At 39.1% G+C, this 19,401-nt stretch overlaps 1 protein-coding gene across 7 annotated transcripts in view; it reads right to left on the reverse strand.

The window, feature by feature from the left end:
* Positions 1 to 15,591, reverse strand: part of LOC117489550 (SLIT-ROBO Rho GTPase-activating protein 3-like) — a 32,918-nt gene extending 17,327 nt beyond the window's left edge. For 4 of the 7 annotated variants that reach the window (XR_004556608.1, XR_004556606.1, XM_034138919.1 and 1 more), the window contains exons 1-4: positions 15,107 to 15,591; positions 7,407 to 7,602; positions 3,322 to 3,484; positions 942 to 1,004 (exon numbers count right to left, since the gene is read on the reverse strand). Coding sequence is in view for 4 of the 7 variants with exons in the window: in XM_034138919.1 (XP_033994810.1) it covers positions 942 to 1,004; positions 3,322 to 3,484; positions 7,407 to 7,602; positions 15,107 to 15,173 (489 nt within the window). In the remaining 3 variants the exon portion in view is untranslated. The remainder of the gene's footprint in view (positions 1 to 941; positions 1,005 to 3,321; positions 3,485 to 7,406; positions 7,603 to 15,106) is intronic. The other 3 variants (XR_004556607.1, XM_034138915.1, XM_034138916.1) reach the window with 3 other exon arrangements.
* Positions 15,592 to 19,401: the final 3,810 nt, after the last annotated feature.

Raw genomic sequence — 19,401 nt, forward strand, 5'->3', positions numbered from 1 at the left:
AAAATTGAAATGTTTGATAGGTAACAATCAATTTGACAGAACAATAATGAATGTATCTAAAGTAAATGACCTTGCTTAAAGCTTCGCAAAGTTTCTTAAATGTCCATGATTGATCACTTAAACATTTTACAATGTGGTAAAAACATATTTAGTCTGGTTATTTTACCCCTATATTCAGTTTGAGGCAGACTTTAAATTAGCTCAGTCATTTTAATGATGTTTTAAAAATCATACAAATAATACCAACTGATTATCTTTGCATATTCTCTGTTGAACAATAACTGATGATCATGGTATCACTGAACAACTAGACCCAGAAGGAAGCACTGTGGTGTTTGCTGCACCCTGTCCCTCAGCCAGCAGATGATATCACTGCATCACTTCATTCTCCTCATCAGCACTAAACACAGCTGTTGTCTATCTTCACCAGCATGTTTAATGACTTCTGTACACATGTTTCCACACAGGGTGTCTATTGTATATGTATACAGTTCAAAATAAAACAATAGACAGAGTGACAAACCCCAAACAGATGTGTGTGATTACATGTAACATTAGCTGAAACTATTACAGTAGCTCATGTTTGCTGTGAGCAAAGTGAACCTCTGCAGCACAGACTGCTGAGTCTGCTTGAAGCGATGCCAGGGGCAAGAACGCTCTCTCCTTCAACTGATGTAGAAATTCACAGTAAGAGGAAGAATGCAGATTTTCTCCTTTCACGACCTCAGGAGATAGAAGAAATGGCCTGTTACAAGCTGCAGTGCTGATAAAGCATATCTGCCGTGTGCAGTGTCAGGCCAGATGCTTCACAGGTTACAGGTTCTGCTCTGAAAACAACTCAGATGGACCATACACAGACTAACAAAGGGGAAAGGCAAAACTGGCAGGTTGCTGTAAAAAAAGGTTATGCTAGTAGGGACAATAATAGTTGTTCAACTCACTGTGTAGAGCTCATTGGTGACCTTCACTAACTCTTCATGCATCTGCACCCCGATGTCTTTGCTCTGTAAGAAAAATAAAGAACAGGTGATAGGTCGAGAGGCACATTTTAAGGACAGATGAATGCAAGTATTCAATCATTTAACACTAAGAACTGGGTTATTTAATAGATTTGCCATCCCACAAGTGAAACACGTAAAAGCTGTTCCAGTTATATTTTGTATGCGAGTGATGTGAGCACGCATTGAAATGCTGTCATTACTCTGCACTAGAAAATATCTAATACAATGCCAAAAGTGCACATTCATACAAAAATAGAACAGTGCAGTGACTGCAGAACATTTCCCAAGGAGTTGTGTCACAGTTTCAGCTCAGTTACAGCGTCTAAGCGCCTATGATGAATTGGACATGTCCCGTGACACGGCTTATAGCCCGAGAGGAGGAATGGGGCCAGCAGAGAGTGACTCTGGAAATCCTGTTGAGGATATATAGAAACGCTTGGCACAATAGATTACGGTTATTTTTTTCTCCATTTTAGGTAGTTCTAGTGTATGTTCAAGTGTTCATTTTTTCTTAATGTTTATAATAAATATGTATTTAGTTAGTCATTTGATGCAATTAAAAGGGGGTGTGGCATCATTCATGATGCTTCTCTAGATGCTGAGCCGGTAGAGTATGAAGAGTAGATACTTTGAGAGGAGATGTGACTTTTTCAATAGTCAATAACTGGGAATTTTCAATAACCGGGACTGTCTGATTTTGCTATATATTGTATACAGTTTAGACAGTATTTACACAATAACTGACAGTAATTGCTAGCAAACTTAGCAACATTTACATTAAGGGTAAGGTCAGCCAGCGGTGATGGACTGTTGTGTGTGTTCATATCTGTGTCAGCAGACATGCAGATGACATTTCTGAAACACAAATTCATGTAACAGGATATGGTAAGTTGTTGTGTCTTTCTGTCCAAGCAGCTAATGTGATAGTAACGTAACAGCTAGATGAGACTCGCTAAATAGCTGTGATCAACCTGCACAGACTCTGGTTCCAAATTATGTGCACGATAAGGAAGCTGCCATCTCACTTTTGTGTAGTGGATAGAAGTAGAGATACATATGTCGTCCATCTACAGTGGAAATTACATCTACATTTTCACATGTGGCAAGAATTAAATGATAGAACATTCAGTAAATCTAAACAGTGACTCAACAAACGGCAGAGTAGATGCATTCCGGATGTGTGATTCATACGCAGTGAGACGGCACTGCAGCTGAACCAGGATGTCACAGCATAACAGGATTATTGTTTTGGAGAATTTTGTCACAATTTAAGCTAACTTCTTGCAAAGGGAGACAGTTTTTCTGCAGGGAGCTATTAGTCCGCTTTTTTTTGCTGGCCGCAAGCCATCCCACGCTCATAAATGTTCCCATAGTGACAGTGCAGAGCCCCCTAGAGGGCATAAATTACTGTAGAGTCCTGACTCTGTCAAACGCTACTGATCTAAGATCCCCAGAGCAGATTGTTCCTCATCACCCCTGAACTGAGGGTACTCTCTCTGCTACTGTCACGCCCACCATTCATTAGATACAAATGCCTTACGAGTTGTGAGGCAAGTTTATTTTGAGAACAGCTTGTAACACAAATGTATTCCAATGTCGTTAACATAAGAAAAAACACATTTTGTTTTGTTGATGCTATAACAAACCAAGGATATCATCGGAAGAGATAAAGATTTTAGAGAGGTTTTCCATCTTGCATCCCTCAAAACCATAACCCAGATTGTCGCATTGAGAACTATATATACTGTATATGACTGAGTGGGAGAATTGGCTTATGAGTTGTAAAGAGCGTCAAAAAGTGAGCAATCTGAGCATGATATTATGAAAGACAACACACATGATGAATGGAGGAGGTCAAATTAAGATGTGAACTGGAAGCACGCCAACCATGCTAAGCTAACACATGGTAGCCAGGGCCTACTGTAAGCCTGTGGTGACATTTCAGGTTGGTAAAACTGCAGTGTAAGGATATTCAACTTAATTGCCATTATATGAAACAGGACAGTAAAAAGAGGGGGATGGGGGTCTTGCATGCAAACGATTTAGTGTAACTGGCTAAGACACAGTAAAGCTAGTCACATGAGTCAGAATTATCTTAGATTTGTCCCCTGAAGGAAAATGCTGTATGAAAACAATGCAGCACAAAATATACTGTAGAGACTAATACATTTCCCCATATCTTTACATATTTGTGTTGGTGTTGCGTCAAGTTCCCAGCTGTGGGCATCATTCATGTGTTCTGAGTAGATAAGTCCTATGAATGTGTGAGTGAGTAACAGTCAGGGTTACATGCCCTCAGACATTTCATTCAGATTTTGACCTTTTTGAAGAGTCTGATGACATCCTCGCCCACATGTGCCAGACGGACAATGACGTTGTTGTTGTAGATGTCGCTGAGAGTGGCGTGGTCCCTGCTCTCCCGTCTGGTCTGTTCCAGGACCAAATACCAGCAGTTCACAGTAGAAAGAAGATTCTGGTCTTTTCTGAAACAGCCAAGGAAACACTTCAAAGATTAAAACATTTGGCTGTCTCAATAACACATTTCTAAAAAGGTGCCTAACATACACTTATAGAGCTGCAATTACCATACAGTATATTGTCCATGAGTAAGAAACGTTTTTTTTAAGAATACCAACTGTTGCGCAACTAGTCCCCCTCTTTTAATCAGGCCTTTTTTTCGGTGTGCTTCAACGTAAAACAGAAAGAAGACCACCCAACGGGCCGCACAGTTCTTATATTTGATCTAATGGTACCAGCTCTGGGGACTTTACCCGATCGAGAGGTCAGTACACATGAAGCAAAGAATCAGCATTGATGGGTGCAGCTCATAGACATGTGCAGCTGTACACACACACACACACACACACACACACACACACACACACACACACACACACACACACACACACACACACACACACACACACACACACACACACACACACACACACACACACACACACACACACACACACACACACACACACACACACACACACACACACACACACACACACACACACACACACACACACACACACCACACACACACACACACACACACACACACACACACACACACACACACACACACACACACACACACACACACACACACACACACACACACACACACACACACACACACACACACACACACACAGGAATACAAGTACAGTAGGCATGCTGACAGCACATGCCTCCTCCTTGCTCGAGGGACCATGTGAGTTCTATTATCTTTACATCGAAGCGCTGCTTGTCTTCATCTTTTGTCTTAAGACAGCTTTCAACAATTGTTAATACAATGCTGCATACTTTTTTGTATACAGCCTGCTTAAAAAGGTGTGTGTGAAAGCATTTTGCTCTGGGCATATAGCTGTTTCATGCCGAGTAAAATTCTGATCTAACTTAATTTCACCTTTTGTATTTGTTGAAAGGAAATGATGATGTTCACCCTTTGCATGTATTTGTTAACAGGGAAGAGGATACTCAAAATGAAGTTCACTCAATGATAGGCATCTGTGCTGATTTGCACCCACAGAAGTTTCATCATATCACAAAACAGTCAGCAGCTATAGACGAGTGATGATTTGTTTCTCTTTGAAGATCTAAGACGTTTTAGAGAAATTCATTTAAAAAAAAGAAAAAACATATTTTCATATTAAAAACTATCAGATTGCTTGTTATTTAGAAATCTAACCGCTTTTTCTTATTTTGACAAGAAACTGAGGCACACACTAACTGAGCTACACCAGTGTCTGACCAGTCTAAACTCAGGCAGCAAACTCAAAGAAGATGTACTTTAGCTTATGAGTGAGATGGTGATGTGATGTGAATGGTTAGTGGATGCAGGTTACACAGTCCTAAGGCAAAACACATCAAAAGATCATATGTGTGTAATCAACACAACATCATTTACACATTAAAACGAAGAGGTTGCAGAAGATGCAAACCACAGACAGATGACCAATGGATTCTTGAATTAGTTAAAAAATACTTTTTTGATGAATAATTGCCAGTAAAATCATATGGTCGACAATATGTCTTAAAAACTAGATGCCACGGTATCACAAGTTCTAGAAAGCAATGGCTAATAAGTATTCCTACAGTTATTATTTTTCTCAGACTGTACCTTGAGTCAGATACGCAGCAGTTATTTTTGTCTCATCTCAGTGTTGAAGAAATATCCTGACTTGTTTTCTCTCAACTGTCAAAAAACGTTGATCATTTGAAACTTGAAGAGGTTTATTCATGGTTTCATTTTCTTTTTGAAGTGAAATATGAGTTATTTCCTGTCATGTAGAAGCTCACACAGATTCAGCTATGCTAGCTGCATTTTAACAAAGGGCCACATTGTAGCTACCATCATGTGCCCAAGGCAGTGCCAAAATGTCATCAGAAACTGGCCTAATACCAAAATCTGTTGAGTTGCACTTGTTGTTGCAAGTTTATTTGATATGTTTCAGAAATTACAATCACATTCATCACAATCACCTCCTAATGCTTATGGTTGACTTTCCAGTTTATGTCTCTATCCTGCTTAAAAGATAACAGAAATGTGAAAAGTTCTGTTTTGATGGTGATGCTAAAGGTAATCCAGACTGCTGGGCATCAGAAATGGTGTTCCTTTCATCCTTTACCACTTTGATAATAATAAAACATGAACAAGTTAGCTATCCCTATTGGCCTCCTTTCAAGCGTGTTTGATCCTGGACACTGGATGCCAGGAACCTGCTGTACATCTTTGACTGTTGCCTGCTCTTGAATAAGGATGAGTCTGTGGTATTCAGGACACAAAGGAAGTGAAACAGAACTGCTCATGGAAGATGATGGAAGAACTTTTTTTTACCTGAAAGCCTACATAAGGTACAACAATACCCATTTCAATCTCTGCAGCATAAACTGGCACCATCAAGCTGAATTATAGTGAACTTCTGCATTAATTGACTGTGTTGACTCGTAAAACATGTTCTCTTATAATCACATTTATGTTGCAGCCACTCTATTACAGGCAGCTTTCAAAATGTTCCTTGACAATCTCTTGCCAGCCGATTTATTAGCTCTGCTATAAAGAAATTAAAATCTGAACGATAAGATAGAAGGGCACTGAGGTTTTGCAATTTAATTTTGTTTTAATTAAAGGAGAGTGCAGAGCCAAGACTGCGTGGGATTATTAATGATAGAGTTCACTGTAGACTGTGAGAGTGAATCTAGACAGACAGATACAGTGATGACCATTTCATGTGATGGGGGAGAAACTGGGACAGCATGGTGTAGACAGAGAGAAGTCATGCAATGGGAGTCTCTTGCAGGGGTCTCCCTTGGAGGGAATGCTCCATTTATCAATGTCCCAGTGATGGGAGCGCTCCACCACGATTACTCTTTATGTCCAATTGACCGGAGAGACTGAAAGAGAGATGGAGAAGGCTCTTCTGAATAAACCAACGTGTTGTTACGCATGACTGCCACAGCCAGGTCACATCAAAGGGTGTGCAACTGCCGACGCATCAATTGTACCGTCTTTACTGTAGTGCTTTGTAAGGTAAGTTCAGGCCTTTCCTAAGGCAAGAACTTAAGATTTCTTAAGATTTCCTGCACTGCTAATTAAATACAAAAGCAGATTATTCAAATAGATTTTAATTTCACAAATTCATCTTGAATCAACATTTATTTATGACCTTTTTAAGGTTTAAACCTTATTTGGCAGGCTTGATTGGACAATTTTCAAGGTGAAGAGCAAACAATAACATTCAAAATGTTCATTGAATGTACCCTAATGTTAATTCTGATTATGAATTCCCTTATTTATGCCCACTGATTCGAATCAACCACACGGCTATGGGCTGTAGGATTATTATCTGAAAGTCACAGTGAGCTGCAGGCTGGTCAGAGCATCTAAACAGCCTCACCATGCTGTAGTAGGGTTTGTTCGTTTCAGGACCACAGCTCTCCCTTACACAATCCTTTAAAACTATTTAGGTATATCTTAGTAAACAAGCCCATTCTGTTGCTTTTTTGAGACTCCTATCTGAAGCACTAATTAGTTTTCTGTGTCCATTGAAAAAAGTATTTGGGTAGCAGTCTAGCGTGGAGTGTGAGAATGGAAATGAAATGACAGCCACAGAGGAAAAACGGGGGGGTGGATAAAGAGTCTGACCTAGTTGGGAGGAACACAGCAGCCTAAGGCCACAAGCTTCCTTGGCCCTGGCTCCATTTCAGGTCATTTCTTCTGCTTTTATCCCTCCTCTCCTTTTCGTTGCTTATCCCTCCTCTGCCTTTCTTTTGATTTATTTCTCTCAGTGCCGTGCCAGTGATCCGTGACAAATATGTAAACATTATTAATTGGCCAAACACATTCGATACAGACATTCCAGTACTTAGCAGACAGACAGTGGGCAGACTCACTTGAAGTGATGGTGCTCTCTTGAGGTGCGGATCTTGGCAGAGTAGCGCTCGGCCAGTTTGTCCAAGCCTCTGGAGTACTCAAGCTGGAGTTCGGCCTTTCGGCGGAAGAAATCCTGCAGGTCCTGGAGCAGCTGCAGCCGGGACTCAGACTGCTGCTCCAGACAGCGGAACTGCTCCACCAGCTGGTTACGGATCTCTGCATATCAAAGAGGGAGAGACCACCTTCAGAATTAATAAAGCCTCTCTAGGGGAGAGCGCTCACATGTGGGGCTTCACGTCCCCCTGCCAAACAGAGCTGCAGGTCAGCATTTAACCCTAAGTTATTGTAGTAAATATAAATGTGTCGGGATACAGTCAAGCACAGGCACTAATAAAATAACAAAGTCATCATAATTGGATAAACTGGGTGTCAGAGTTAATTTTTACCCTGTGTATGCATGCGTGTTTGTGTGCATGTGCGTGTAGTGGGAGGGAGTGGGGGGTGTCTAAATGCTGGGGAAGCACACGTGCATATGTGATGCATGTCTGGTGATTGCAGCAGACAGCATGGAAAATAAAAAATAGGTCAGCTTCTCAAAATGCATTGTGCTGAGCGAGCCTTTAGAGAAAATTGTCTTGAAAAAACAAATTGCGGGCATTCTTTTGATTACATGAACACTGTGGTTTTTCTCAGTGAGTTTTGGAAAATCACTGCTCCTAATCATAGTCTGAGGATAAGCCAAACATATTTATGGTCTATATTTTAAAACATTATTGAAATGGAATTTAAGAATATGTTTTATTTTATTGTTGTAACAATATTTAACTTAGGAAAATAGAGTGTTTCCTGTTTTTATTGTTCAAGTTGATGTTTGTACCGATACTGTGCCAAATGTTTCACTGTTGAAGCTTTCGTGGTAGTATTATAGTTGAATTTAAGATTTTCATTAATGACTAAGAATAGAAATCTACAGACTCCCTGTTCGGCAGCTTGTGCAGGTAGATGGCAGTTAATAGACCTCTAGGATATCAGGGGATAAACAAAAACGTAAACGTAAGTCCCGTCTCTTTTACAGTCTTGCATTAAAACTAACAAGATACACAAATAATATTTTTATTTCGTCCATATACTGCTTTTGCAAGGGTCATAAATCCAGTGGCAAAAAGGCTTCTGAATGTGTGGATGCAGACAAACCATAAATCTTACAAGAGCCTATGGCTGAGTGATCACTACAAGGATATTGATATGGATATTCTTCTAAATCTCTATTTATATGCCTTGTGTAGTGGAAGCTACTATGAAAGTATAGCACTGCAAGCTAGCATTTCCTTCACAGTAAAGGTAGTCTAACTATAGATAAATAACAGCTGGTATGCCAGCAAAAAAGGCCAACCAATTTATCTAAATTGCCAAATTATCTTTCTTAAACCACAAAATGAACATGTAGTGTAACATCAGACTTGTACATTGAACTCTTAATATTTCACTTAATTTTTAAAATCATCAACTTGGAGGTCAGACATTTGCAGCATATTTTAAGTGTGTTGTTTTTATGAATTTTTACTCTGTAAAGTGTCTTGAGTTTCAAGAAAAACACATTATAATTATTATTATTATTATTAGAGACCTAGCACACACAGCCTGGGGGGGGGGACGACGACTTTACTCTTTTAAAGATAATAAGAAGCCATTGAGTATTATTAAGATAGCTGAAGATTTTATTAAGATAGGCTGTTTCAACCTTGCACATGATTGCTGTACAATGATAGAAACTGTGAAGAATATCAATGGAAAAGATGGCCCAGCAGAAGAAAACCTATTAGTTCAGTTCCAAATGTTTTTTCTGAATCTACAATAAAAAGATTTAGAATAAAGCCTACAAAATCTTCTGCGAGACCCAATACATGAATGAAAGAGCTAGCAAGACAGAGTAAATATGTAGTCCCTTGCTGTTAGGAGATGTACCCCTCGTGGTCCCCATAGTTGCCTAGTTGCCTGGTTACATGCCTCTGGAGGAATCCCAATGAGAGCAGGCCAGTTCCCTGTTCTGACAGTCGCAGTCAGGCTGTTTAGCATAATGGCCAAGGACAAGGGCAACTTTCTCTGCCTTGAAATACTCAATAAAAAGCCTGTGCTGATGAACCAAGCAGTAATCAAGTTTAAAATAGAAATAAAAGTCACTGCAATGTACTCCTGCGCTGAATTAGAGCCCTGAACAACATCGTTTGTTGTTGGCCTGTGTGACTTTAATCACTCTTAATGAAATGGTTGCATTGTTAAAGAATGAACAGAGAAAATAAAGAGCAAATATAAATTGATTTAACCGCAGCATTTTACCAGCAAGACATTAAATACACTCGTGATATTTGCATTCGCTCTCCTGTGAGCATGTTATTTTTAGAACCTAAACTGTTACTAGGGACTACTCTGCAATACTGCACTACATTCAATGAATGATTCAAGCCTTTGCAGAGCAATGCATAATTACGAGGAAGCCGGCGAGGAGTTCACGTGAATAAACCAAGGAATAAGCCTCAAAACCTAAATTCTGGGATTATTTTCTTTATTTGTATTGATGACATAATATACAATGTTGTATGCTACACCAGTATATCTGCTGCCTATGAACATGTGCAGCCAAAATGTAAAATAAAAACACCCTAAGACTTGAGTGGGAACTTCCTTAATAAGACCTGTTTGTTATATGTGTGACTTAAAGCACTTAAAGCATTAATTAATACTCAGTCAAGGGTAACATTGAGGCAAATTCTTATTCTGGTCATAATTGAGAATGTACATTAACACTCACACAATCATGTTGTAGACTTGTAGTTTGAACACTAAAATAATGACAGACATAATTTCCCTCAGCTGAAACATTATCCCCTCCACCCACATTGTTTAGTCATGTCTGAAGGTTTGTGTCTTTAAAAAAAAAAACGACCTGCCTGTGCTCAGTTTTTATGGAGGCTCACCACTTCCTTTAGTCTGCACATTCAAAAGGAGAAAACACATCCGCTCGCCAAGTTCAAACACAGCATGTCTAGATGATACATGGATCTTTGACAGATAATGCCATGAAATAGGGGGAAGCTATCGGTCACGTTTGCCTTGCAGGGTTACCAGTTAAGCTCCTGTACTGCGGCAGCATAGTACCCCAAATATTACATAGTGAGGAGTCCTTGTCACCACGGTAGCTCAAATTTAGCACAGTTTTTGCAATGGCCAGCAGCAGTCTCCGGGGCTGTGTCTGCAGTTAGCCATGCGTGGCTAGTCACATGCTTAACCCAGACTGACACGTTGACATAATTTGGTACAAATCAAGGCTGTGTTCTGTGAACACTTGTCTTCTGGATGCAGTAATGGCTATGGTATGCATTTACAGTTTATTTGCTTCACATTTCTTCCCCTCTCTCTCTTTCTCTCCCTCTCTCACATATCTATAACAAGGAAATGCATAGCGATTTGTGAAACCACAGGACAGGAAAATCTAGGACGTACTGAGCAGAATTCTAAGCGGTTTTCTCTTTATATCTTATAACGCTCAACTGAGGGTATGTACCTGTCATCATAGCAACAGTGTTACGAAGACACTGGAAACACAGATATTGTTTCACTGTCGCAACACTGACATTTCAAGACAGTATCAGTCTGAGCATTCTTTCATTATGATGAATACACACAGAGGGCTGTGTCTGCATGTTCCTCCAGGAATGCATCTCTGTACAGTGGTGGCAGGAGGAGTGAGATGCTACTTTGTGACAGTCAGATTGTCACCAAGCTTGTATGATCATATTAAATCTCCAAAACAACAATATAGCGATTGTAACACATAACACAGTCCTATTTTCATCATTTTATAAGAATTTAAGGACAGATATCTTTGAAAGATGTATGTTACACAACTCCTGCATTGCCACATGTTACCTTAGCAACAGCAAATTTCACAACAAACGGTTTACAAAATACCCTATTAGAGCAATTTGTGCATTAGACTAAAACGGCTGGGCCGCAAACAGATCAAATGGCATTAGAGATAATGTGGCCTACAGCTGGAAGTACAGTATGATGCATGATGAAGGGCATCCCCTCATATTCTTGTGTTTTGGTTTTGGAATAAGCAGGGGCGTTAGAGATACTTCAGGCCGGTCAACTACACTCCTTAGAGGGAAACATATATGTTTAACTAAAACACTGTAAAGCAACTCTGCATTTAGTGCGATTCAGGAATGCAAATAATGTTTTGGTCATAAACAAGGAAAAGACTATGACTCAAATGACTAAGTGATGGCGATGAGGATAACACTTTTGTACAAAGTATGAATGACTATTTCGACATCAATAGATCCGGTAAGACAAGTGACAGATGTCACAACTACAGGCCCAGACCTGTAAAGCTCAAAGCACACCATCACAAACAATCGTTGTTCAAATGTGACAGGGACCCTGCAGTTTGCTGAATTGTGGTATGTCGAAAAATACCCCAAAATGCATTATGATTGCGCCTGATTGAACTACCATGCAGTGAGCAACTCAGCATTATTGGAGGCCAGTGTCAGTGTCAGAGTAAAGCCCCCACAGCTCCAAAATGATCCAAGCCCAGTTTGCAAATGAGCTTAAGATGTCAGCTTAAAAGCTTTTTCTGAAACTGAGACGAGAGACGGAGCTGTGATGGCTCTCTCAAAGCTGGTGTGGAGACCAGTGAGAGAGAGAGCAAGAGAGAAAGAGAGAGATTGTGTGTGTCTGTAAAAGAGTGAGAGTGAAGAAGTCAAACAAATAAACAGACAAAGAGAATGGCTGGAAGAAAGTAAACCACACCTCTGTTTGCAAAATGCTAATCATTCCAGACACATGCTTACTAGGTTGGGTCATTTCTGCTAGATCATTTAGATATATATATATATATATATATATATATATATATATATATATATATATATATATATATATATATATATTTAGAGCAGGGGTGGGGAACCTCCGGCCCCCGGGCCGTATACGGCCCGCGAGACCATTTGGTACGGCCCTCGAGGTAATTTATAAACACATGCAAAAAAGAAAAAAATGTAAGAAATCTAGACCGCAAAAGAATTAAACAAGCGAGTGCCTGTTTTTCCTGGCCAAGGTCAGGGTCCTTGAACACAACACGAGCCTAACGTGTCATCACGTGGTATATGTCTCGTCTGACAGACAGGGGTACAGTTCTGATGGAGAGCACCAGAACGCCGCTCCATTCCGGTGTTGTGTCAAATTATGCACCCCCGTCGTAAAAAGCACCCCCCCAAAAAAGATGCTTGTATTAATCCCACCCTCAAGCACTTTGGAGGGTATAGTTGCAGGACTAGTACCAATAAATGGAGCAAGTTTCATGTATGTGACATGTTTATTGTCAGAGATAGCAAGGGGTGCATATCGTGGTAACCAGGCTGTTCATAAAAAGCACCCCCCAAAATAAAAATGTTTCTATTAATCCCACCCTCAAGCACTTGATAAACAATACATTGTAAAGCACAAGTACAAGCACAAGTATACAGACAGGACGTCACAATTAAATAAAAACATATATTAAATAAAAAATTAACTGAAAAATAAGTGACGAATGAATGCAAAATCCAGGATTCGACAACCCAACCATCAAAAAGGCAACATAGAATAGCGGACTATACGTTCAAATGCGCGTTCCCGTGTCAAGGGGTGCATTTCACGACGGGGTGCATAATTTGACACAACACCGGCACAATGTCAGTACCCATAAGGAGCCGTACACATGCCGCAGTTTTTGCGTGGCTGTGTCTTTAGTTGAAAGCCCAGTGGCGATCTGCTCATCTGTCATACTGATCATACAGTCAATAACTTTGTTGTTATTAGCATCTGGTTAGCTAGCTATGCTAACGAATATAAGAAGCTTTTTCTCCAACCAGTGAGGTAAATGCATCTTTATATGATCATTATAGTTATAAAAAAATAAGAGAATAAAGTAAACAGGTATAAAATACTATATGACAGTAAAAAAAAGTTGTTATTAATAAACAAGAATACAGTTTGAAAGGAGAGTGATTTGTAAAATATCCATAAAGAAAAAGAAAATCTGCTTAGAGTTCTGTTTCATATGGGTGTTGAGAGATGTATCCATAGATCTCCTAATGTTGCTCTCAAAGTGCACCAGATTGATGCTTTTAACTTCAACATTTGAAAAATAATCTTCCTGGGGGAGCATGCCCCCCAGACCCCCCTAGAGGAGGTTAGGCCCCCCCCCCCCCCAACTTAAATCATGTCCACATTGATAGGAAACTAAATACATTTACACACATCTTGTGTCCATATCTTTCTGTTTTGGTGGTCATGCCACACCGTGCACGTGCATGCATACGCGAGTCATGGTAAGATATCTGGATTAAGAGGTTGCTTTTTCTTTGCACAGCATGAAAGAAAGGCAAAATGAATGGGCTGTGATTTTAGTATTTTTAAGCAGAGGTCAATCATTTGTACGGCCCTCGGAGGATGTTGAAAAAATTGAAATGGCCCTTGAGAGGAAAAAGGTTCCCCACCCCTGATTGATTGATTGATTGATTGATTGATAGATAGATAGATAGATAGATAGATAGATAGATAGATAGATAGATAGAGGCACGTTCAACTTGAACTCAACTTTGTAGGTTGGGTGTTTTAGATTAGTGTGATCTTGATTTTAAACCAAAGGGTCTGAGAAGATGCTGATATTGCAACCTGTGACTATATAATGTGTAGGGATAATCCATGTTGGCCTGTTGTAGTTAGTTATCCTGGTTTAAATGGTATCTTATTATCACAGAAAGCTTATGCTCTATGCGCCACTGTGACTGAAACCTACTGAGCAAAACCACAATTGTGCAAAGGCGATGCACAAAAGTTCACACTGCATGAAGTTGTGACTAAGAAGACAACACACCTATAGTATATACTGTACATCCTGCACAGTCTGTTCCAAAATAGTGTTACTGTTCTGACACTCTTCTCTCTCTGGCTGGTTCATCCAGTCACATATTTAGATGCAGACAGTAAAATCCTTTCATGGTTCATAATTCATACAGACAGCATACATTATGTATGGACTTCATGAACTGTTTGCTGTGTGATCTTCCCTAGCATTCCCTTTCCATCTGATACAATTACACATTGTCGTGTCATCGAAGTACTACACTTTATTGTCTTTTTAAATGCCAATTTATTCCAAACCTTATTTCTAGGAAGAAAGTGTAACATGTACCAAGATGTCTCCTAGTATCCTGTATGAGTACCTGCCTACCTGAGGTGCATGACCTCCAGTCTACTAAAAGGATTGTCCAAGGTGAATTCCCTTGTTGGGTGTGCAGCACCAGAACAATCTCACAGTAAATACCAACTGCATATAAAAAACGAATCATCAGGCTCCAGTGGCTTAAATGGCCACACATGCAGGGCTTGGCATGTTAATGAGCACACATCATCAGTACAGAGAAACCAGTTCAAGTTACATCTTTCATCGATTCACTGGATTCAAGTATGATCATAATGAGCATTTTTGAGATATTTATCAAAGATATGTGTTGAAAGATAATAAATGGCTGTCATTTTTTTTCAACTATGAAATGTGTCCCACCCCACAGCCCTGCAAGCTAATAAGCCAAAGCTTGTGGTAAAGTTACGCAATGGTGCCTTCACACACAGAATAACAATACGAGCAGGCCTGCACGTTACCAACCTTTCACTTGGGTCTCATATTCGGCAATTATCTCTTTGTCCTTCTTGACTTTCGCATGAGATGACATTTTGGGGAGCACAGATTGTGCAATGCTCGCGCAGGAGTCAGCGACTTGGTTGCCACAATGCAGCGTTTGCCCGTGTGCAGTCCTCTCCAGATAGTTGAGCAACAATCAGATGCGAATCATCGCCCTCTTTGACACAACTTCGGATATTAAACGCACTTGAGAGGCTCTGCGATGTTGCTGTGCTGCGTTCAAGGCGGCGTCGAGCCTAAAAGTGCATACTGATCCCTGACCACTCCTCTCCAGCAGTACTCGTCAGTGAATCGGGAAACAATTCACGTTTGATGCACATTTCATAGAAGCCTGGAGTAAGCTCTGTGAGGAACCGCTATGGCAGCCTCGGCGATGAAAGCACCGAGCTCCTTCTGCAAAACAACTGTCCAGTCTGCCCTTTTTTTTCTCTCTCCCCCTCTCTGCAATTTCAATGCTGCTGCAGAAAAGGCTGAATGGATGTGAAAGTCAATCAGAGACTCCTCCCCCAACCCCCTCCCTTCTTCTCCACTTTTCTCCTCATGGATGATTTAAGATTTGTCTGAGTGTACTGACAAACCTTTGCCAATTACACATGTTGTTGTACTGGGTCCACAGCTGAGGGAATATATAAATAGATTGTTTGTGATCAGGATTTGATGGCTCTGTTTCCAGAGCATTAACTGTAACATGAACCTGTCTGCAGAACAGGATCAGGCTAGTTATCCCACTTCGAAAGACATTTTTTTATTCAAATTCAAATGTTTCGATGTTATTGATTATATACGGTTAATCTCCAAATCTCCAACGTAGTATTGACACATAATACTGATACAACAAGAATCAAATGATGGCATCTTCATACAGCAATGCAATCAAAAAATAATGCATTTCTGTATTTCTGAAAACAATTTACTTATTTGATACTTAATATATAAAGAGCAATGATGTTATAGTTTCCCACATCCCATGGTGACATCTTTGAATGGCTAATTGGTCTGAAACCCAAAGATATTCTTTTAGTTTCACGTTTGTCAAAGAAAAGCATAACCCTTACGTTTGAGATGCTGGATCCAGCAAATGTTTTGCATTGTTACTTAAGCAATAGCTAAAGTGATGATTGATTATTAAAATAGTTGAAGACAAAATGTCTGTTGATCAGCTAATCGCTTAGTTTATCATTGATCCCCTGATAAACATCGACCAAGAATGACTAAAGACTTGATGTTTGACCTGCCGGGCCCGTGTTTAGCCGTACGCTTATCACAATATCTATAGCCTGTTGTTGATCACTTCATGTAACTACCAAATTACCCAAATAAACAGGACATGTAAACATACCCAAAATAAAAGTTTTGTCTTGAAAATCAACAAAAAATGTTGCCTAGATTTGTCTTAGGTGTGAACACAAAACCAACTGGCATAAAGCCACTTATTTCTGAGTGGAAGACACAATGAGTCACTCTTCCCTGCTCATTCACTCACAGTGCCTTTTTACTGCAGCACAGTTTTCCAACATGTCAAATAACTTTCTGTGGTTTCTCAAGTGCAACTATGTGCTACATTTATAATCTTACACCTAGCCAGACTGTGTTTCTGTTTCAGAGCCATTTGACCTGATGCATAGCACAGAGATAATAGAGCACTTTGGTTTTGAGACTGCAATTTAAATTGTGTCATTAAATCCTGCTCTGCCTTTACAAACAATCCTCAGGAAATCTGTGGGCTACTGTCAGCCTCTTACAACTGTTAAAGCTGGGAGAGAGCCCAGGAGACATTTGAAGAAGAAGCTTCAGTTCTCACTATCCAACCTCCAATAATTTACTGAGCAGTGTTACCTATCAATCTTTGGTATCAGAGTATTATTCTGATGTCTGGGTAGCTTTGAAAATAATGTGAAAAAGCTGTGTCTGTCTAATGTGGCCATGGAAGCTTTTAAACCATCCTACAGGCCTTTATGAGAGGAATGACCATCATAGGGTTCACCTACAAAAGACCGTGCTAAGTGACTTTAAAGCCATTATCACAAGAGTTGGAAAACATTTGCTAATCCAATTATATACAAATATATACGTTGCCATGCTGAAAAAAAGGATTTCTTCATAAATTAACTAAGTATACAGAATGATTTAAATCCTGATGTTAATTCAAATGCACTTCAGGAATGCACGCTATTACTGCTGTTTGTGTGTAGAATAATGGACTAAGCTACAACTGCTTTCGTTTTGCAACTGTGCAAAACTGTGCTGCATAATGCCAATAAATAATCCTTACAATTTTGAATCCTTATATATAACCCCTCAAGTTTAACAATGTAATAAATGTGATTTATACTGGGGGCTGTTTGTTCAATGTTGATTGGTTTCAAATGCACCACACCCAGCTTTTATGAAACAGGGAGTTTAGGGTCATTAACATAATAACAGTATTATTCCTGAGACATTGCCCTATATTGGCTCGCATTAAGACTGGTCCCTACCCTTCCCTTGGGGGATGTCTAAATACTATCAGCCTGATCCAGGTGTAAATGCTAAGCATAAGACAGAAACGATATGTTTCAGGTATGACATTTTTTACATCAGATGCCCCTTATATCTGTTTATAGAGTTTATAGAGCATTTTAAAAAAAAAACTTTAGAATGTCTAACATTTATTTTCTGTCTGCAAAGCCCTGAAAACACATGCCTCTGTTCCATCATTATTTTTAAATTAAAAGCAAATGTAGTAATGTGTAATTGCCTTACATTTAAAGATAAGAATCCTATTTAAATTCAAATCAAATTCTTATCTTATTATTTATCTGGTAATATGGTCATTTTACATGTGGTTTTGTCAAAAAAAGAAAAAAAACATTATCAAATGATATGCCCAATAAAACCTGAACACATCATTAAGCTTTTATAGCTGTGTTGACAGTTTGATCAAGTGGCCATAACTTTTCCTGAAAATTTGAAAGGTAATAGCAGTTGTGATATGCTTTCATTTATATGAGAAAGGTATTTAATATTGATTTAATGAAGCCTATAAACTGTTAAACCTTGTTTGAGATATTGTAACATCATTTTAATACATAGTTTGGTTTTACTTTGTGTGTGTGTGTGTGTGTGTGTGTGTGTGTGTGTGTGTGTGTGTGTGTGTGTGTGTGTGTGTGTGTGTGCGTGTGTGTGTGTGTGTGCGTGCGTGCGTGCGTGCGTGCGTGCGTGCGTACATTTGTAAACAGTATTAATAAGGTATTTGTATTTGACATGCATTTATTCATAGGAAGCTGTGTTTTTAGACTGTGTTACCATAGCATCTGAACATAGCAATATTTCACTGTGTATCCATGTATGTTTCATAGTTTATTGTTTTCTTCTAATGTTTTTATTCAATATTTTTGTTGAATTGTGAATCATTTTACTGTAAAATATGTGCCGTATGTGTCAGGAATGTTTGTGTTTGTAGATGTATTTATTGCCTGTATAACTACATTAGCATTGGTGGAAAGTAACTAAGTATATTTACTCAAGTATTGTACTTAAGTACACATTTGAGGTAGGCTACTTGTACTTTCAAGTTAGTATTTTATTGATCTACTCGACGCCTATTTGTAATCAAATGTTGTACTTTTAATAAACTGTGTTTATTTAACAGATATAATTACAATCAACTTTATAAATTCAGATGTTGACACACCTTACTTAGACAAAACGTTTAAAAATATATTTGTTAGGCTATATTAAACAATCCAACATTACCTAAAACCATGAGTGGGTCGACTGAAAATGTATTGTCAGCACTAATACACTAATACGTGTATTGTTCACAAGTCAGCTTCTTAAATGTGAAGGAGTTATGCTTTAAAAAATGTAAAGCTTTTGAGTACTTTTACAACTTGTATTTTAAGGACATTTTTCTTAATCGAACTTAAATACGTTTATCCACTTGTACAATTTCTTCGTTCGGTACCTTTACTTTTAATTAAGTATTTTTAAAGTGTGTTATCAGTAGGCCTGCTTTTATTCAAGGATATAATGTGAATACTCTCTCCTCCACATAATATTAGCTGCATGAAACGATTTATTTATTTGCAAATTGCCTTGCAAATATTTCCTGTAGGAACTGAAGTTCCAGGTTGTTGTTGTTGTTGTTGTTGTTCCGGTCGGTTAGCAAAGAGCACAAACAATGCTAGCAGTAGCATCAAGGCAGGCAGCAGGCTGTGGAAAACCTTTGAAAATATCAGTTTGATATGCCCATTGTAATGTAGTATATTCTCCGTTTT

The sequence above is a fragment of the Trematomus bernacchii genome, unplaced genomic scaffold (genome assembly GCF_902827165.1).
Source record: "Trematomus bernacchii unplaced genomic scaffold, fTreBer1.1, whole genome shotgun sequence".
In the NCBI taxonomy this organism is placed as follows: Eukaryota; Metazoa; Chordata; class Actinopteri; order Perciformes; family Nototheniidae; genus Trematomus; species Trematomus bernacchii.